We start from the raw sequence: 22,484 nt of genomic DNA on the forward strand, positions 1-22,484 counted from the left end.
CCGTATGCTGCTTAGTTTAACAAATAAAGAAGAAGCTCAATAAATATTTGTTAAATGGACATGCATAAAGTATTGGAATAAAAAAAATCCTCTACTTGATATAACTAAAGCACCAGTCTAACCCTGATACTTTTCTAATCAAGAAGCCTTGGTGGCTTCCTATGACCTCTAGGATAACATACTAGTGTTTCTCTTTGGCAGTCAAAACCCTTTACAATCTGACTCCAGACTACTTTCAGATGAATTCCTCACTATTTCTCCTTGTGATTCAGAGCTCTCTGAGACAACTAGTTGCTACAACAATAGCAGTTAATATTTATATAGTGCTTTTTATGTGCCAGGTACTCTGGTAAGTGCTTTAAAACTATTATCTTGTTTGATCTTCACAATAATACTGGGAGATAGGAGCTATTATTATCCACATTTTAGAGATAAAAGAGATGTACATTTAGACATGAGGCAAACAGAGGTTTATTGACTCACATGGTTTGAGTCTAAGGTCAGATTTGAACTCAGGACTTTCTGATTCCAGGGTTCTATCTTCTCTACTACCTATTTAGCCCTGATCTATTTTTTTTTCAGTTTCAATGGCCCAACATAATGCCAAGATGATCATACATTTAAAATCTGTAATGATGGCCCCCGCATTTATAAAAATTATGATATTTCTTTAAAGGGTTGGAAAAAGATGACTAGGTTGGTTTATTATTTCTCATAAATTATAAAATCTCTTCCATTGAAAATTTTTCCCCCCAGAGATATTAGCAGATAATAGGCAATGAACTCAAAGAGGTTTGAAACTGACCGTTACACCAAAGAAATTGGTTTCATTCATTGCATCCAGGAAGATTTTGCCAAGTTTATGATCTGTATAGTTGAAATCTTGAATTCTTTGGTGCCTGTTGCTGGAGCGGAGATGTTCCATGGCTCTCTGTAGGGTTTTGGCAATCACCCATATTCCATCATAGGCATAACCATGGAATTTACTGGGTCCCACATCTGATCTTTTATCATTATATTCTTTTTCATACTGTTGAGGAGTCTGAAAAATAAAAGTAAGAAATAGGTTAAAAAAAGGCAAGAAAGTGAAAGAACCAGATGACATAGTTTAAAAAAGAAAGAAAATGAATGAATGAAAGAAAAATAAAGTATTAAATGACATGTATTAGGAATTGTGCAAATAGAATAGGATGGAGGGGGGGAGGGAAAGGGAAAATTTAAAAACAATTAAGCAAAGTTTGTCCCTAACTTCAAGGAGCTTACATTCTAATAACTAATAACAGTGCTAATACCTCAGATCCTCAAACCTTCCTCTTTTCTTATAATGAAACACCTCCATGACAGCCCTTCTCTGAAACATTATCCAGATATAGAGATGGTCCCAGAACTTCAAATATTATGCCAGGAGAGTGTGTCAGCCCATCTTACCAAGACAGAAAGGTTTCCAGTATGGACTATATCTCTATTTTCCTTTTTAAAGAGAATCAAATGAGCTAATTCCAAAGCCAAGTATTATATTGATGCTGTTATGATGTTTGTCTGTCGTTCTTGAAGAAGATCATGATGTTAGGGAGGTGATATGATGACAAGCACATGAAATGGATTTGAGTGTGTGTGTGTGTGTGTGGGGGGGCTCTGTGCTAAGTCACCAGTCTCACTTTCTCCTCCAGAGCCTCTGGATCCAGCGGCCAGATGTGAGTCAGCTCCACTGGAGATGACCGTGGATGCAAGACAACCAGGCTTAAGTGTCTTGCCTGAGGTCACACAGCTAGTTTCTGAGACTGGATTTGAACTCCTGTCCTCCTGATTCCACGGCCAGTGCTCTATCTACTCTGCCACCTAGCTGTCCCTTTTCTTGATGAAGTAAATTGGACATACAGCTTGTTAGACTTAGAGGTGAGAATTAAACCAAGTTTGTTCTGATTTGATTGAGGTCCAGAGCCCTAACTGCTACACCATATTGCATTCTAGCTAGACTGATTATTAGAAGACCTTCAGAAAGGTATATTTCTAAAAGTTTGTTCACCTCATGATGATGTTTTTTTGGCTAAAGTTCAAGAAAAGTTTGTGATTTGTGTTGTTGAGGCAATACCCACAATCATAAAATAACACTTCCTTTGACATATTACTTTTTAATATAGCAATCTCCCTAGGCAGACTATGTGTCTTAAAATCTCTTGTGCAGAGTGAATCACCTAAATAACTCCAATTGCGATATCACCATTTGAGGTGTAATTGAGATGTGGAGACTGATTGCTTGGCAAACATATCAGAACTATTACAGCCAAATGAATGTTGTGTCTTCAAAGCATTTGACCTCAAGAGGCTATATATTCACTTCTACTGTGCTCAAAATTTTGTTTGAAATTTTTAGGAAACTCATTTTTGAGAAGTACCTTCAAAGTCTGCATGTCAGGGTCTTCTCTCTGCCATGGACACATAAGAGGAGGGATAGAGGAGGATTGAAAAATTGTCAAAGGCCCAGTTGTGGCTGACCTCTGTGACACAGAATTATCATAGCTAAGCCTTTTGGTACATCCGGGGTCTAAGACCTTAAGCATTTTATGTTACAGTTCAATGTATTACTTTCCCTAGGAAAAGGAGCAACATAGTAGAATACAGATAGACATATACAAGGAAAACCACCCAACAGCTACAACAAAAGGATTTCATCTTTCCAGAATATATAGTTCTAGTCTAAGCTTTATCCTTGGGGTTCAGATGTTTTTGTTTTTATATACTGACTTCAAGCAACCTCAGAGAGTAGTGGAGAGGCTCAGGTGTCCTCACTTAGGTTCTTGACAAAAACTACTACCTTTCTGTTCTATAGATCAATTGTTTTCAGAGTATAATTTTAGCAAAGAAGGGAGGAGGAAAGAAGAAAATAAGGAAACAAGTATTTATTAAGGAACTATGATGTGTAAGCCTTACAAATATTATCTCATTTGAGGTAAGTATTATTATTATTATTATTATTATTGTTATTATTATTCTCATTTTACAGTTGAGAAATCTTAGGTAAGCAGAGGTTAAGTGGCATGCCCACATAGCAAGGAAACATTTGCGTCTGGATTTGTACTGAGCTCTTCCCAATTGTAGGTTCAGCACTTAATTTATTATACTAAAGCACTGTACCAAATTCTTTTGAATTTCCTTAATGGTGGCAAATTATAGTCAGAAATCATAGTATCATAGTATTTCTGGAAAGAGAGAATCCCTTCTTTTTATAGAAATTGAGACCCATAGACTATATAAGCAACCTCAAAGTAATTTGATAGGGTTAGGACTAGAATCCAGGTCTTACTCCTAGCATTGTACACTGACCATCACATTTTAAATTTTTTGCTTTGTTTACAATTGGCAGATTCATTTTTTGTAAAGAGTAAAAAATTATTTAAAACAGAATATTGTAAATAAGTAGGTGATCATGCTGCAGAATAAATAGCATTATGAGTGCAAGCCTATTTTTTAGAGAAAGCCCCTGGATTCAAAGGGTAATGTTCTACTCTTTGTGGAACCCATGGAGTCTCTATGTGGTTTCAGAATTTCTACATAATGTGCCCCTTGATAGCTTATGACCAAGGTATGAATTCTGCATGGATAATGATACTGATGTTAGAAAAACAAATCAGTATCATTTCTCTCCTTTCATCTTGATATGCATGCTTTCTTAGACATTAGGAATATTAGAGTTTTCTACTGTCAATTTGGCTTTCTGATTATAGGACATGTCGAAAATGCTACCCCAACCATCATTACCTATTTACCTGAAAGACATGTTATTTGGTTCAGCTTCCTCAGAAAATTCAGAACAAGAATCAGTTCTTCAAATGTGTGATACACTTTTCACAAAAACTTCTTCACATTCAAATTTCCTTTGCAGAGTGAGATGTTTATCTACAGTAACTCCATGGCCACAGTTCTCTCAGTCACTTGTTTAGTGTAACAAAGAAAAGCTCTGCCTTTTCCAGATTCTCAGTGAGCCCTTCTATTCATCAATCAATCAACCAATCAATCAACATCTTTTATTATAAGCACCTACTATGTATCAAAAATTGTGCTAAGTGCCAGGAATATTAAGAAAATGGGAGGTGGAACCTGCTCTAAAGGAACTCACTATCTAATAGGGGAGACAACATTCAAACACCTATGAATAGATAGGATGTATACAGGATAGATTGGGAGTAGTCTCAGAGGGAAGGCACCAAGATTAACAAAAACTTGAAAAAAGCTCTTATGAGAGGTGAAACTTCAAAGGGGAAATTTTCATGGGATTTCATAGATTTTTTGAGTTGGATGAGACTTTAGAGGCTGCAGAATTCAAGGCTTTCATTTTATAGTTGAGAAAAGAGGACCAGTTTAATAGACTTTCCTAAAGTCAAACAAAAAGCAGCAGAGCCAGGACTTGAACCCAGGTCCCTGAATCTAAATACAATCTTTCCATTTTTCCTTATGTCAGTGAAAAAATTATGCTTTTGATTTGATCTACTGAGAGAAATGATCATTTTACTATTAATAACCAGTTATTAAATTGGAATCCAGGCTTTTCTTCTTAATTTCCTCATTAAGGTCTAGTTTTTGTTAAAGTTGTATTTCTGAAGGACATGCATGATTAAGAAGATTACTTTAGCCTTCAAGGATTAAACTCTTAAATTTTGGGTCAACTAGAAGATTTAATTTGTGTTTAAAGTATAGAGAGAATTCAGTGTGGGTAAGTTCTTACTCTGGGGAAAGGAACCCCTGTCCTTGTACTTCTCCATTAAAGTTTAGAATGATCTAGTTCATGAAAGAGAAAACCAATTAGAGTGGTCTGGGTGGAGATGGATTCTCCTGTTCAGAGCGCTGAAGGTGACTAAATCTCATGATCAGGTCACATTCTCAGCCAAGAAGAGCTGAAGACTTCTAGCTCATCCCTCATTAAATATCTACCAATTGGAAATGATTTTCACTTGTCAGGAAAGTTTCCTGTCAGAACGTATATACCCAATTTAGGATGTTTCAGAACCTCCCTTGGAGTCTTTGGTTACCAAGAGAAACAGCTGACCATCAATTTGTTGATTGCTAGTTGCTTTAATTAATAAATTGATTATTAAATACCCAGAAAGTATCTCTTGGGGTTTTTCATTTGTTTCATTACATGAGCCTCTTTCTGCATATTAACTGTTTTGGTTTTAGGTCTGTTTAATTCCCAAACACAATCTGCTGTTGTCTGTGCTTAGATTATAGCCACTCATATTTCTCCTGATGTAAAACAACAAATACTTATTTTTCCCTATGGCTGCTGATAAGCTTTCTGGTTGAGTCTGCAGGTTCTATAGCTTTTGGGTGAATGTATGTAAGTAAATGGCATTGCATGACAACTCTCCTTCTCCATAACAATATCAGTCTTGTTATATTAGGTCACAATGAAGAGAGCTGAGACCATTATAGCATAATAGATTTAGGGCTGAAAGGGAACATATAGATGATTTAGTCTAACCTCACTTTAGAGAGAAGGAAAGTGAGGTCCAGAGAGAAGTGACTTGTCCAAAATTATATGTGTAAGTCCAGAATTTTAGCCCTTAACTCCATTGTTAGTTGGTGTAGGGGTTAATGTGGGACTTGGAGTCAAGGAAGACAGGAGTTTAAATCCTATCTCAGTCTAATCAGCTGTTTCTGTTGCTCAGTTGTTTCTAGCTCTTTGTGACCCCACTTGGGTTTTTATTGGCAAAAATACTGGAGTGGTTTGCCATTTCTTTCTCCAGCTCATTTTACAGATGAGGAAACTGAAGCAAATAGAATGAAGTGACTTGCCCAGGGTAACACTGCTAGTAACTGTCTGAGGCCAGATTTGAATTTGGGAAGATGAGTCTCTTGCCTGAGCCAGTGTGACATCCACTGTATCATCTTGCTGTATGACCCAGGATAAATTGATTAACTTTTATTAGTTTCAATTTCCTCCTTTATAATATGGAGATAATGATAATATATCTACTTCATAGAATTGTTATAATGACCAAATGATATAATTTATATAAAACTTTGAAAACATTAAAGAGCTGAAGAAATGTCACTCTGCAAGAGGAAGGACCTCTTACAGAAGATAGGATTTGAGTTCAATGCTGAAGAAAACTGAGGGTTGCAATGAGGAGGCACAGTGGATAGTGCACTGGCCTTGGAGTCAGGAGGACAGTAGTTCAAATCCAACCTCAAGCACTTGACTCTTACTAGCTGTGTGACCTTGGGCAAGTCACTTAACTTTGCCTCTCATCAAGGGCCATCTCCAGTTGTCCTGATCCATATCTGGCCACTGGACTCAGATGACTCTGGAGGAGAAAGTGAGGCTTGTGATTTTGCACAGTACCTCTTCACTCAAATCCAGTTCATGTGCTTGTCATGGCATCATTTCCCTGATGTTGTGGTCTTTTTCAAAAGTGAAGGACAAACTTTAAATTAAATTAAATTTCTTGACTCCCATATATTTATCTGGGTATGGAATCAGGAGGAACTGGGTTTAAATCCTGCTAATTGTGGGGTGGTGAGGTGGAGTAGTCATGCCCTGGAATCAGGAGGACTTACTTGATTTCAAGTCTAGCCTCACATTTGTTAGCTGTGTTACCCTGGGCAAGTCACTTAACCTAGTTTTCCTTCAAAAAGGGAAGAAAATCATGCTAGTTCTGTGACACTGGGCAGGTCAGTTAAATTTTATCAACCTCAGTTTCTTAATTTGAAAAGAGGAGATAAGAATAACCTTTATCTCATAGGATTGATTTGAGGATCAATGTGATAACATATAAGAAAAAGCCTTTGCAAACCTTTTAATACTACAGAAATTTCTATCATTATTATTAGAAGGGATTCTTTTTCCTTTGTGGATTGGACTAGATGGCCTCTGAAGTCTCTTTCCCCTCTAAAAATTTTTGATTCTGCACAAAAATAATCTCTGCAGTGACCACTTCTAGATAAACATTAAGGCAAAATGAAACAACCTTAATATCTCTCCAAAAGGATCTTCCTTCAGTACCCTGCGGAATTTTAAGTATTTATCTTAGATAGTGGAAATCATAATCATAATCACAATTATAACAAACATAATAAATCATAATCACAATATAATCCTATTAGCTAAGACTAGCCATTTTGTTGTTCCTTACACTTGATGCTTCAACTCCTGACTCCTTGCCTTTTCATTTGTTGTCTCTCATTACTGAAATCCTTTCTTACTTCTTTCCTTACCAGTCTTCTTCTCCTCTGGCTTTCTTCAAGATTCAGTTCAAATTCTACCTTTTGCAAGAGACATTTCTTGATTCCCACCTCTTCTTCCAAATGCCTTCATTTTGAGATTGCCCATAAACTACATTACATGTATCTTATGTGCCTAGTTATTTGCTCATTGTCTCCTCCCTTACAATCTAAATACTGTCCTCCTGACTCCAAGGCCAGTGCACTATCTACTATGCCATCTAACTGCCAAACATTAATTAAGTTAAATTCCTCCTCACTGCAAACCTCAGTTTTCTTTAGCATTAAACTCAAATCCTAAGACTGTTTTTTACTTTTTTTTGTAGACCCAGTACATAGTATAACCTTGGCTTCTCTAGGCATGCACAGTTGAGGGAACCTTTGAACACACCCAGTTTGTCTGACATGGATACCTCTGCATTCCCTCTACCATATGAGTGTGAGTGATCTCTTTTAATTAATGATATGGACATGCTCCAAAAGCTCCTTAAAGGCACCTCCATATTAGAATCAGGCATGCCCAGAAAAGCCCAGGTTACATTAACGCAATGACTGGTACCTAGTAGATACTTAATAAAGGCTTTTTGAGTGATCAAGGTGCAATCCATCTTCAAAAGTAACTCATTCCACTTTAAGAAAATTTTTACTATCAGGACATTTTTCCTTTCATTGAACCAAAATCTTTCTTTGCTATTCCTACCCAAATACTTTACCAGCTGTAAGTTTTCTTTAAATGGACTATTGATTAGTTCAACTATACAGTGATATAAATTCTCATGACAGTATAGAACAAGAATAATGAAGGGGACTTGCAGTAGATCACCAAACTCAGGGAAAAGAAATTGAGGTTGCAGGATGGACCAGATACCATTTCTCTCTCTTCTCTCTCTTCTCTCTCTCTCTCTCTCTCTCTCTCTCTCTCTCTCTCTCTCTCTCTCTCTCTCTCTCTCTCTCTCTCCATCTTTCTTCTCTGATAGTCTTTCATTCTCTGTCTCTAGCTTTTATTCTTTCATTTTTCATTCTTTGTCTCTGTCTTTCATTTTTCTTCTTTCTTCTTTGTCTTTTGTGTGTGCAAGGTCACACTTTAACTTCCTTTAACTGATCTTTAGCTTCCAATCAAATACTCTTAGGGGATAGAGTGAAGAACTTGGAGTCAAGGAAAATACGAGTTTAAATTCTGTCCCAAAGTCTTACCAGCTATTGCTGTTCAGTTCATGCCCCTCTAGAATTTTCTTGGCAAAGAAATTTACATTTCCTTCTCCAGTCCATTTTACAAATGAGGAAACTGAGACACACAACTCAAAGTGACTTGCCCAGGATTACGCAGCTAGTAAGTGTTTGAGGCCAGTTTTGAATTAGGGAAGATTAGTCTACCTGACTACAGGCTTACTACTCTATCCACTGCACCACCTGGTTGTGGCTCTCATTCTCTTTTTCTCTGTCTCTGCCTTCCCCCCTCTCTCTCTGGTACCATTTAGCATAGTGATGTCAAACTCAAGTAGAAATAGGGACCACTTATCAGTCTAGAAGGATCTCTGCAGCCCTACATATTGACTACATATTTGTGTTGTATTTTATTTGTTAAATATTTCCAGATTCCATTTCAATCTGATATGACCTCTATTCAGCCCATGTGTCGGATATCTCTGATTTAGGGTATGTGTTCTCAGGAAGAAGGAACTCTTACAATCCAGTTCTTTTCTGTGTACTTGTACTCCTTCCTGGGAAGAGAAGAGCCCGTGACTGTGACCTATGTGCCTTATTCTAGTTAGTAAAGGCATCAGAATTAGGTGGATTGGTTTTCTACTCTGAATCATATTCATCTTCACTGTGTTGTCAAGGTTCTTTCAACCAGATGGCATCTTCAGCCATTTTGCTAAAGTGAAGCAGGGAAGTAGTGTATTGTAGTGAGAAAAATGCTTCTTCTAGAGTCACCTTTGATGCTTACTACCCATGGTGACCTTGAGCAAGAGACCTCCCTAGACCTCAACTTTTTAGTTTGCAAAGTGTGTTTGTGGAGGATTGACTAGATGACCTTTAATCTTTCTAACTAGTTTACAAGACTTTCTAGATCCATCTTTATTATTCTAAAATAGTCATTAAGGCACAATGAATACATTACTTATCCTTTAAAAATGTCTAGTTTCCTACAAAATGTTTAACTGGAAACTGAGATAGAAAGTGGATAGGCAATCCCTATATAAAAATGACTGTGTTCACAAGTTCAATGTTAGAACACAAAACACATTGAAGAGAATACAGGAAACAATGCTATAAATAGTGGTTAGATTCTCTAGGTGGAGCAGTGGATAGCGTACTGTATCTGGAGTTAGGAAGACTAATCTTCTTGAGTTCAAATTTGGTCTTGGACTCTTACTAGCTGTGCCTCCTACTTAAGTAAATCACTTAACCCTGTTGGCCTCAGTTTCCTCATCTGTAAAATGAGCTGGAGTAGAAAAAAGCGAATCACTTCAGTATATTAGCCAAGAAAACTCCATATGATATCATGGAGATTTAGACATGAATGAAACTGAACAAGATTCCCTGATCTTCCTATAAAAACTGAAATCTAGACACAATAATTCTTACCTGAATTCTGGGTTCTGAGATTAGAAACTAAATAGAAGTGAAGAGCTGCATAATGAATCTTTTCATCTTGGCAGAGTTTTGGGAAAAAACTAAAATTTATCATTTGCACCTTATCCGCCTCCCTTCAAAATTTGATATTCCTTTTACTAGGCCCCTAATAATTCCATACACTCCTAATCTTCCACTTCAGTATCTCATCCAAGTCTGTCCTTAACACCAAGTGTTCTATGTCCCAGTTATACCTACCTATTCACTTTCTACCTGGTTCTCTCTACCCCAAATAAATTGCTATTTTGTTAGTAAATCTGAATTCAGTTAAGTATTGAGCTAGAATAAAATTACTTTTGTTAATTTATAAGTTGCAAATGAATGATCACTTTCAGAAATATTTGTAGTTCTGAAAATATTTAACAAGCATAGGAAAATAACCTCTCCCCCTTCTTTTTTTCCTTTTAGTGGGTAGATTGGTGGGAGGTGAAGAACTGCTGATTTAAGCTGAAAGTCTGCCCATAAGGTTAGGTTCCATGAACATTTGTGCTTTTTATAGTTTTTATGTTTCATCCATTTCTGAACTGTAGATTTCCTAAAAGCTTAATCAATAATAATAATAATAATAATAATAATAATAAATAATAATAATATTGTTGTTGTGTCTAACTTGTTTTTTATGATTCCATGGACATTATCCATGGGGTTTTCTTGGCAAAGATACTGGCACAGGTTGGCATTTCCTTCTCCAATGGATTAAGGCAAGCAGAGGTTAAATGACTTGTCTAGGGTCACACAGGTAGTAGGTACCTGAGGTCAGATGTGAACTCAGGACTAGGCGTGGAACTCTATTCAATGAGTCACCTAGCTGCCCCAGGGATAATGATATCTAGCAGCTATATAGTACTCCAAGGTTTGCTCTAATGACAACAGAAGTTTTGTTGTTGGGTCTTGGCAATAAGTGGGAACTGGATTACTGTAACTATTTCTCTCTTTAGTTAGGTCATTTATAAACTTACATTGCCCATATTTATTTTCCATCATTAAGTTCAGTGATGCTGAATCCACCACTATGCAGCATTTAAGTAGTTTGCCATGGAACATTACAAAATTATTCAAAAGCAATCATTTCATTGAAAATGCTTTTATTAAAACTCCATGATACTATCAATAGACTATTTATCTTGGAATATATTCCATAGCTCTATATAACTCCATGGGAGAATTTTGGTCATTAGATTAAATGTTCAAAATGGAAAAAAATCCCCAGAATTTAAGCCTAAAGTAATTTTGAAAAAATGGAAATGAATTCATAAAATTTAATGTGTAAAGGAGTCCTAATTATTTTCTAGTCCAATTCTTTTCTTTTATAGAAAAAACAACTGAGATCAAATGGTTGGGTTCCTACTCTAAATACTCCACTTCTTTTAATGGACACTTTGGACTATTAGTTGATTAGTTGTTTCTGAATCTTCATGACCCCATTTGGGGTTTTCTTGGCAAAAGTACTGGAATGGTTTATCATTTGCTTTATCAGTTCATTTTACATATAAGAAAACTGAGGCAAACAGGATTAAGTGACTTGCTAAAGGTCACATAGCTAATAAGTGTCTGAGTTAAGATTTGAATTCAGATCTTCCTGATTCTAGAGTTCTTGTTCTATCCACTGCACAACCTAAACTGACCATCCAGGGCTATGCTTTCTTTGAAGTCAATAGTATGACTGGGAATAGTATTTTATAAATAATTTACCAAAAGAGGAGCTTAGAAAATAGTCAAACTTATTAAAAGGAAGAAGCATCTCACTAGGTGTGATTTTGAAATTTGAATGTCCAAGCAATATCCTGGGTGAAAAGATGAAGGGACGAGCAGGATAGTGCAATATAAATGATTCTGGATTTGCTGGGCTTGGAATCAGAAAGATCTAAATTCAAATATCACGACATGCTCTTATCAGCTGTGTAACCCCGGGAAAGACACTATCAGTCTCTGTTTCTTCATTTGTAAAACTTGAGGGTTGGGTTCAGTGGTCTCTAAATCTATGTTCTTATGTCATAGTATGAAAACTCTGACACTTTCTACCTCTGTGACCTTGAGCAAGTTAGAAATCTTCCTCTTCTAAGTTTCTTTATCTGTGAAACAAAAGGGTTGGACTAGATGACCTTTATCTCCTCATTTTAAGTCTATGGTCCTATGAATTGGTCCAAGTCCATATCTCAGCCTCAAATCCTTCCTGAAAACTGTAAGCGATGGACACGTTTGTTAAAGAGCATGCCATGGAGGACGACTAGGTGGTGTAGTGGATAAAGCACCGGCCCTGGAGTCAGGAGTACCTGGGTTCTAATCCGGTCTCAGACACTTAATAATTACCTAGCTGTGTGGCCTTGGGCAAGCCACTTAACCCTGTTTGCCTTGCAAAAACCTAAAGAAAAAATAAAAGAAAAAAAAAGAGCATGCCATGGGCCCAAGTGTTTCTCTATTTAGAAAATCCCTATCCTTAGGGATGATGGCTCTTCCTGGAGGGATTATAGCCCTTTTCTGGTTAGCTGGTAGCACCAGTCAAATAGAATTTTTCTCCTGCAATACAGGGGAGTCTGGTGGAGAAAGTCATCCATTAATTAATTAAAAGTAAATCGTTCTGTCAGCAGAATCTTTCTGTAACTGTCTTTTCTAGGTAGTGTTTTAATGTGACAATAATGTAATAGAACACGATGATAAAACAGCAAATATAATCCCCTGGTCTGTAGGGCAATTAACAGTTGCTATTTTATGAGAGTTGCTGCTAAGGTTGAGGAAACCAGAGCAGACTTAGATGGTACGATGGATAGAGTGTTGTATTTAGGTTCAGGAAGGCCTGAATCCAACCTCAGACACTAATTGTGTAACCATGGGCAAGTCATTTAACCACTCTCAGTCTCAGTTTCCTCATTTGTAAAATGGGAAGAATCATAGCACCCACGTCCCAGGTTTTTTTGAGAATACAGTTTGTTAAAGTTCTTTACAAACTTTAAAACACTATATATAAATGCTAGTTGGTATGCCTAAACAAGGTTACATGGATGGATATATTAGCTGGAGGTACTTTAGGCTACTTACCTTCATGTATATACACACACACACCTCCCATTCCAAATTACTTTGGGATTTCAGTGAAAGGGCAAGAAAGAAGTGTGAAAATATGGGGCTTAGTGTAAACAGTTACAGATTCTCTGGGACTGCCTATCTACATTCCAGCTTGGCCTAGATTACTAAATGCTTATTGATTGACTGGTGAAAAGAGGTGGCAGATACTCTGAGGAAATCTTCCATGAGATTTCCTCCACCTTGAGCTCTACCTCCCACCCTCATGGGGTCTGGACAAAGAGTGTAGTTAACTCATATCTGAAGGATTTTTGAAGGTCTAAGTTTTGTTGAATTCTCACTATCCTTCTGTAAAACTGGGACATCCCTGAAGGCTGTGGGACATAGGTCATAGCCAGGGTTCCTCATAGCTATAGGTAAGGGGAACATAGACCTTGAGTTTCCCCATTCATTAAAGGGTTCTAATTGTGAGCACAGCGGATTAGGGTCAGGGCAGACAAACTGTGATTATACAAATATTATAGCTCATGATCTGTGTGAAAGGGGAAACTAAGCATATGTTAAATCATTTGATGATAGGACAGGTAGAATACTAGGCCTAGAATGAGGTAGACTCATCTTCCTGAATTAAAATCTGGTTTTAGACACTTCCTCATTTGGAAAATGAACTGGAAAAAGAAATGGCAAACCACTCCAGAATCTTTGTTTTGGGACTTGGACCTGTTATTTAATTTGTATAGGGAATCCCTTCATTTTATAGAAACTTGAAGTTACAGAAATAGGAGGTTGCCCAAGGTCACAAAGGTAGAAAGTGGCAGAGCTGGGTTTGAACCCAGAACATAAGAACACAGATTTAGAGAAGAAAGGGACTTTTGAGATCACCAAGTCTCACCCTCTCATTTTACAGAAATATGGAACCAATTAAGGTTATTATTAACACAGTGTCTGGCAAATAGTAGGTGCTTAATAAATGTTTGGTGACTATTAATTATTGACTTTATATGAACTATGTTGATTTTCCGGGTTCCGCAGAGCCTGTGGTAGAAAGTTCATGATTCATTTAGAGATGGAAAGGACCTTAGATTCAGAGCTCATTCTCCTCATTTTATAGATGAAGAAACTGAAGCTGAGAGGGTCCTGCCCAAGAGTCACACAGCTAATAAAAGCATGATGCAATATTTGAATTAAAGGGAAAATATTGCACTAATTGGGAAAACAACAATAAAGACTGGCATGCTCTCTGTCATTTATAATCCTAGAGAGTTGTCTGGACCAGGGGTGTCAAATCGGTGGCCAATATAGGTTACCTGCTGCCCATAATACTCTCTCAAGCTTCCAAATTAAAATGTGATTGGGAGCTATTTAACAAAATAAAAATTCAACAGAACACAGATAATATCAATATGTGATTTTCTAAATCCATATGATATCAGCAGAGAACATCAATATGTGATTTTCTAAATCCATATGATATCAGCAGAGAAACATATAGTTTAGTGGTCCTCATTTTTATTTGAGTTTAATTACTACTGATCCAGAACACCAAGAGAGGAGTAAAGTGATTTGTTCAGGGTCACACAGTCAATATATGTCGGAGCTGGGTATTTCTCCAAAGTTAGTTCTCTATCTATTATGCATAGATCTCTGGTGGTAGTTAGAAGTCCAAAAGATTTTACCCTTAAACAGAGAATTCAACATTTTTTTTGAAGGAACAATGATTTCTGGATCATCATCATTTCTCTCTTAGTATCACCTATTTAGAGCCGAAAAGGGAATTTAGGGGCCATTTAGTTCAATCTCTTCTGTTTCCGGATGGAGAACCTGAGGCTTAAAGAGGTATATTATTCAACCAAGGTCACAGGGGTAATAAATGATAGAACAAGGAATTCAAGTCAGTTCCTCTGACACCAAAATCAGACCTTTTAAACCCCCTTGCACCAGGCTGGCTTTACCTTGAATATACAAAGCCCTAGACACTTTTAAAATCACTTTCCATTACATCTGTTATGGGCCAGGCATTTTCAAACACACACACACACACACACATACACACACACACACACACACACACACACACACATTAATACATATGATCATCACAACAAATCCTTGAGTTCACTGAGAGATGAGATGAGATTAAGTGATGCCCTGAAATCATAAACCTGCTAATGAAAGGGACAGAACTAGAACTCAAGTCTTTTAGGTCACAATCCAATTGTTTATCCATAGATGGTATATACCACATTGCTTTGAGGATTGATGATTGTGTAAACAGACAGTCTATCAGTTAATCTTTGTTAGCAGTTTACCTTGTGCCAGGAGCTTTATCAAGGACTGGGGATACAAAAAAGTAAAAAGCAATCCCTGTCCTCCAGGAGTTTGTATTTGAATGAAGGAAATAATATGTACAAATACATACATACATATATATATATACATATAAATATATACATATATATGTATATATATTTATATTCTTTCATGTGTTTGGGCTGAATCTTGAAGGAAACTAGGGATTCCAAGGTGTAGATATGAGAAAGGAGAGTATTTTAGGAATGGGGACAGCAAAGGAAATAACAGATGAAGTATTATATGTGACACAGCAAGTAAACCTGTATTGATGGATTGGTGAGTTTGTGAGGGGAAGTTATATGTAAAAAAATGGAAAATAGGAAGGGGCTAGATTGTAAAGTGTTTAGCTTGTAATTGATCCTTAGAAATAGAAGGGAATCATTAGAGATTATTGAGACGGGGGGGGGGGGGGGGGTGTGATTCTTTAGGAAAATCACTGCAGACTATGTGAAGGATGAATTGGAGTGGGGAGAAATGAGATAGGGATATCAATTAGGAAGCTCCTGAAGACCTATAGATAGAAAGGCTAGAAAGGGAAGTATGCTAGAGATATGGAGAAAGAAATGACAAGATTTGGCAAATGATTAGCTATGGGATGAAAGTGATATTGAAGATGACAACTTGGATGATTGGGTGGATGGTGGTGCTCTTGATAGTAAAAGGGAAGTATGAAGGATAGATGCATTTTGGGGGAAGTTTTGAGTTAGACACATTGAATTTCAGATACTTATGGTGCATACAGGTTTACTCCATCTATGTAATACCAAAAGCTTATAGTCATTTTGCAATAATAGCATTAAGATGTTATAACCACTTTCTACTACAATGATTCCTTCCAACCCTTTCCCCAGCTCTCATACTCTATCATAGTGCAACAATGTTGGGGCAGTTTCTTGAGAGTAGCTTAGTTCCTTGCCTGATATCTATTCAATTCTCTGCCAGATATGAAAATCAACATAGTTCATATAAAGTCAATAATTAATATGGCTTTCATATGTTCTAAAGGTGTCTCTGCCCTGCAATTTTTCTTTGGCCCTAATATGATCCCTGGTGACTCTAATGTTGTGAAACCAAATAAGGACAAGATTAGCGTAGAGATTGACAAGTAATAGGTACTTAATAAAGGCTTATTTACTATTAACTTTATATGAACTATGTCTACATTTCTATATTGATTGAATGTTCATGGAATCAAAAACTTTCAGTGTTACAAATAAGGTTACAAAAACTTTTAGTTGGTCTCCCAAATATTTCATGAATGCTAAGTAGATAAACACCAAACAAACTTCCAAGCAACAACAGAATCAGTGACTCCACTTCAATAGTTAGTGTCTACATATAAATAATGTGATAATATTTAAAAACAAGAAAAAAGATGTTCAGCAGCTGAAATTGAGGATGACAAAGATACTAACCCTTCCTGAAATTGTCTTGATCTCTTTTGAACTGAGGGGTTCAAAATCCACTCCAATATAACCTTCCATGGCAGTCAGGAGATTTTTGCTGAGGCAGGGGGATGCGTTGCCTTCAGAATGTGCCAGTTCCCACCAGGATGGCTCATACCAGCCAGGAATGATCCATTGATACTTGCTGCCAAACATGTTTTCGTTAAATGCCTATAAACCAAATAGTTTTAAAAGTCAAAAAATCATTGGACATTTCACTGGTTAAAAGAAACATTTTGTTTTATTCTCTACACAGCTCATATTGGCACCCCACTCTTTAGAGGAAAACCACCCAGATATTTTGTTAATATAATTCCCTATTTCCTTTTAAATTTTGCCACTTTATCATTTTGAAATTTTTTAACACGAAGAAGGAAAGTTTATACTTTAAAAACATTTAAAAGAAATTGCAGGGATGCTTTTCAATTGGGGAGGGGCTGAAAATGTAGATGATTGTGATGGAATGCTACTGTATAGGAAATGATGAGCTCAATGATGTTAGAAAAACATGGAAAGATTTGCACAAAATACTAAAGAATGAAATGAGCAGAACCAAGAGAGCATGGTATACAGTAATAGAAATATTATTTTAAGAATGACTTTGAATGAATATTATTTTCACTATTATAAATACCCAAATTAACTAAGAAGGACTTATGAAGGAAGATACTAAATGCATCCAGAGAAAGAACTGACAAATAAAAGTATATATATATATACATATATATATAGAATAATTATATATATAATTTATATATATATATATCTATTTTGGTTTTATGGTGACTATCTCTAGGGTGAGGAGAGAGAAGGAAAGAAAGAAATTTACATACTAACTTTTCATATACTTAAAAGGAATAACAACTTGTACATAGTAGATTTGCAGTTTCATCTTTTTATTACACTGTTATGGAAATGCTTGTTCTATTCCATAACTTCAAAGAAAAAAATTAAAAACATATATATTTAGATGTAGATATTCAATTTTTAGTGATGTAAACAAATTTTCCCTTCCTTACCAGATCCAAATTGTATCTAGATCCAAATATTTAATTGGAAATCTAATTTCTAATAGCTGAAGAACTTATCACTCACCTGAAAATTGGCTATACCCTGCTGCATCTACACATGTACATTTATAAATATACATACTTCTCTCTATATATTTAGCTGAGGTGTTGTTTATGGTAAATGGCAATTTATGGCAAATATTTAACAAGCTGTTAGGCAAAAAAAAGTGAGCTTGGCACACTTTTAAGTTTAATTTATTTTACTAGCATCTTCTTCATCACTTTCTGAAACCTAGAAATCAACAATACAATAAATCCAAACTTTTTTTTGTAGATTACAAATTGTTTTTATTATATTTATTTTTATTTTTGTGCAAATGATGTTTTTATACAATACTAAAATATTCTTGTTTAAGAGTAAACATAATACCCCTTCCCCCCAAAATATAGACCCTCATGAGTAATGAAGTAAAGAGAAAAAAATTAAAATTAAAATTAAAAAATAATAATAGGGGTAGCTAGGTGGTACAGTGGTCAGAGTACCCTGGAGTCAGGAGCACCAGAGTTCAAATCTGACCTTAGACACCTAACAATCACCCAGCTGTGTGACCCTGGGCAAGTCACCCCAACCCCCTTGCCCTGCACAAACCAAAATGAAATAAAATAAAATAAAATAATGAAATAAAATAATAAAATAACAACAACAACAACAATGATAATAGTGTTTCATTCTGTGTTCCTATACCACCAGCTCTGTTGTGGGTGGATCACCTTTTCACCTTTTTTTTTTTAAGGTTTTTGCAAGACAATGGGGTTAAGTGGCTTGCCCAAGGCCACACAGCTATGTAATTATTAAGTGTCTGAGGTCGGATTTGAACTCAGGTACTCCTGACTCCAGGGCCGGTGCTCTATCCACTGCACCACCTAGCTGCCCAGATCACATTCTTTAATGATAAGTCTGTCACAAAAGCTACTTCCATGTTTTTCCACTGTTGCCTTTGCTGATCGCAACTCCCTCCATTCAGACTTCTCCACTACCATACACTATATTTTCTCTCTCCTTTCAATGTCAGCCACTCTGTGGCTGAGTGGCGCGGCAGCCAGCCCTGGGGCCAAGAGACCCCGAGCCCACATACCACCCCTAAGGCCCTGTGGTCCTGGACAGGCCATCCAATCCTAGCCCCTTGCAAGAAGTAAAAAAGAAAATGTATTGTATCTGATCACTCTCCCCCATGGTCCACACTCTCCTCCATCACTCACATCCCCACCCTTCCCCCGTCCTCCTTCTTTCCTTCTACTCTAGATGTCTATACCCCATTGAGTATATATGCTGTTTCCTCTCCGAGCCACCTCTGATAAATCTAGTCTTGATTTGTAGTAGCTGCTGATTTCTGAGACATAAATGCTCACATTGAAAATTTAACGATTAGCTTAACAAGAGCTGGTATGAGCTGGTTCCAATAAATCCCACCTAACATTCCAATTCATTAAAAAAATTCTGCACAAATATATAGACACATATAATCCCCAATTTATATATATCACTAACATATGAAAGACAACTGGGAATTTACTAGCTATCCCAAGGTATTGGCAAAAACCACATTCTTCCTCTTTCCTTCCCTCCTTCTTGTCTTTTTTCCCCCTTGGGCTTTTCTTCTTCCCTTTCCTTCCTCCTTGGTTTCCTGGGATGACTTAAAATCTCTGCTCCTCAGCTCACACTTCAGCTGACATAAGATAGGGTTTGGTGACTAGGGACAGGGTAGAGGGTAAATGAGGTAAATCCCCTAGTCTAAATTTTCTTTCTGCTGACAACATTCAGCCCCATCTCTTCAATCCTTCCTTGCACTTCACTCTAGTTTCAACTTCTGTGACTTAATGTCTAGAATATCCTGGTTTTGCTTTTCCTCTGAAATGTATATTTTAGTGAATCTTTCTCTAGTTCTTCACATACCCAAAGTTCCATTATTTATGAATTATGCATGCCTTTTTTTTTCTTTGCCTAGAAAAATAAGGAGGGAGAATCTTTTTATTTCCTTTCAGTTTTCCTATTGTTAGCATCAGTAAACAAGTCTTGGGGACTGTATGTCCTTGCTTCAGGAAAGAAGTGAAGGGGTGAAGCTGAGATCCTGCAGTATTCTGGTATGAATGGTCTAGGGGAAAGAAATTTTAGTTAGAAGAAACAGGTGATGGCAGTGGAAAGGAAAACAGATAGTTTATTCCTCCATCACAATTTCTGGGGCCAAGGAAGGAAAACAAAAAAACTCCCACAAAATCCAAGGCCAGGAATCAATTAAGCTGAGGAATTCCTCTGGAAGATCTGTGCCGTCCCTCCTGGTTCTCTATAGTCTCTTATCCATGAAACCTTTAGGACCTCTTCACTCTTTTCCAGGTCTTTACTCCAAAGTCCTGGGCCATGGAATCATCACTTATAACTATTTTTTTTTTACTGTGGTGTGGTTACTAGGCATGCTACAGCTTCTTGGAGCAGGGAATTCAGTGAGAGAAAGGCAGATTTAGGAAATGATTGGCTAAATACATTGAGTTTGAAAAAAAATATTTTTTTAACCACAGTTTAAATATAGGACTTAATGCTCCTGAGAAAGAATGGAGTGCACCTAAGAAGAGTCAATAAAAACATATTTGTTTGGAGTTTTTAGAATATGATCAAGAATGCTCTGAAGACTGGAGAGAGAGAAAACTGCCTACAAAGATTTGACAAGTCTATTATCCCAGAAAATAGCAACTACAACATAGGAAAAAATTCAAGATTAAATAATCAATAATATTCAAGGTCATAAATATCTATAAGTAAATGTACACTATAAATGATAAACAAGATGAACTAAAATGCTAATTCAAGAGAGAAAATTTCTTATAATAATTATCAATGACATTTGCTGATCATCAATGAGCCATGGTCTATATTTATAAACTCATGTGAGGAAATGTAAGCCCTTAGGTAAGAAATAGGTGGATAACATTTGGGTGAGGATTGATAGAGACAGAAACAGAAATAATTGTGTTGGAGGTATTTATGAATCATCACTGCTTTCAAGGAGAAATTATAATGAATTTAAGAAATAGAACACAAAGCTGGTATGGAAGAATGATTCTGTTTAGACTAGAGAGAGCAAGTAAAAGGGTTGGAATCATTACTTGGTGTGGATGGATGATGATAATAGATGAAAAGGAGAAGGGTGACCTATTCAATTCTCATGTTTACATATGCTTCTTCTTCTACTAAGAAAATTAACCTTTGGACTGGGAAGGAGAGAACAAAATGGTGAGCAGAGGTTAAAACCCCAAAGTAAGCAAGGAGATTATTGGTTAAAAATCTAATTGCTCTCACCTAGTTCAAATTACTAGGACTGGACTGATTATATCCCCAAATCCTGAAAGAACTGGGTAGATATATTTCTCTGCTGTTGAAGGTAATCTTTGAAAGATCTTACAGAATGGGACTAGAGAACATGCGTTGTCTCTTTTAAAAAGTGAGAAGCCTAAAAACTGACCAGTAAGTTATATTTTTATTTCTGGAAAAATTCTTGAACATATTATTCAGGGAATGTTTGTGAGCACTTAGGAAGGAAAGTAGTAATTAGTAAGGCCAACATGACTTTTCAGGTAATGCCAGACTAACCTCATTACCTTTTTTTCCCCTTTTAACATGGTAACTAGCCTAGTAAATCAAGGGAATGCTGCAGGCATAGTATGCTAAGATTTCAGTAATGAATGTGACAAAACCTCTCATGTTATACTTGAGGAAAAGATGGAGAGAGATATAGTCTAAATAAAAGAGCACAGTCAGGTGGACTTGAAACTAATTGAATGACCAGACCCGGTAAGAGGCTGGGTAAGGAACAGAGATGTAGTCTAGATAATAGTGTGGTTAGGTGGATTTGAAAGTGACTGAATGAACACATCCAAAGAGTAGAGACATAAGATAGAGATACAGGCTAGATAACAATAAGATTAGGTCGATTTGAAACTGATTGAATGATCAACCTTAGGGAGTAGAGATAAGTAGCAGGATATGGTGGAAAGATAGAGGCTAGTTAATAGTATGGTTAGGTTGATTTGAAACTGATTGAATGACCAGCCCAAGAGAGTAGACCTTCATGATTTCCACACAAAATTGGAAAGGGGTCTCTAAGCAGAATGTTCCAGGGATCTCTCTTGTGCCCCTCAGCCTATAATGTAGAGAAAAGCATAGACGGCATGTTTTCTAATTTGTAGATGAAATGAAGATCAGAGGGCAGTCAACATGTTAGATGAAAATGTAATTCAAAAAGATCACAACATGCTGAATGATTTGAATTAAATAAGATAAATATAATAGGGTCAAACATAAAGTTCTATGCATGGGTTCAAACAATCCATTTCACACGTATGGTTCTGGTGAATCATATTTTATTTTATTTTTTAATTTTTTTAATTTTTTAGGTTTTTGGCAAGGCAAATGGGGTTAAGTGGCTTGCCCAAGGCCACACAGCTAGGTAATTATTAAGTGTCTGAGACCGAATTTGAACCCAGGTACTCCTGACTCCAAGGCCAGTGCTTTATCCACTACGCCACCTAGCCGCCCCTGAATCATATTTCAGTAGCTTTCTTTGATTTTGATAACAGTGGTGGCATAGCTAGGTAGCACACTGGATAAAGTGCCAGGTCAGGAGCAAGGAAAACCTGAGTTCATATCTAGCCTCAGCTATGTAGCCCTCATTGCCTCAGTTTTAACTTTTATCATCTGAGGAATAAGTTAGAGGAAGGAAATAAATCACTTCTGCTGAAAAGACCC

At 36.6% G+C, this 22,484-nt stretch overlaps 1 protein-coding gene and 1 long non-coding RNA gene across 6 annotated transcripts in view; one reads left to right on the forward strand and one right to left on the reverse strand.

Moving 5' to 3' along the window:
- The window catches only part of GABBR2 (gamma-aminobutyric acid type B receptor subunit 2), an 879,763-nt gene that overhangs the window by 261,001 nt on the left and 596,278 nt on the right, over window positions 1–22,484 (reverse strand). The window contains exons 6-7 of the mRNA XM_074207949.1: window positions 16,647–16,847; window positions 806–1,042 (exon numbers count right to left, since the gene is read on the reverse strand). Of these exons, the coding sequence (XP_074064050.1) occupies window positions 806–1,042; window positions 16,647–16,847 (438 nt within the window). The remainder of the gene's footprint in view (window positions 1–805; window positions 1,043–16,646; window positions 16,848–22,484) is intronic.
- The window catches only part of LOC141502941 (uncharacterized), a 172,127-nt gene continuing 170,714 nt past the window's right edge, over window positions 21,072–22,484 (forward strand). For all 5 annotated transcript variants that reach the window (XR_012472726.1, XR_012472724.1, XR_012472725.1 and 2 more), the window contains exon 1: window positions 21,072–21,203. This is a non-coding gene — a long non-coding RNA (uncharacterized LOC141502941). The remainder of the gene's footprint in view (window positions 21,204–22,484) is intronic.

This window comes from Macrotis lagotis, chromosome X (assembly GCF_037893015.1).
Source record: "Macrotis lagotis isolate mMagLag1 chromosome X, bilby.v1.9.chrom.fasta, whole genome shotgun sequence".
NCBI lineage: Eukaryota > Metazoa > Chordata > Mammalia > Peramelemorphia > Peramelidae > Macrotis > Macrotis lagotis.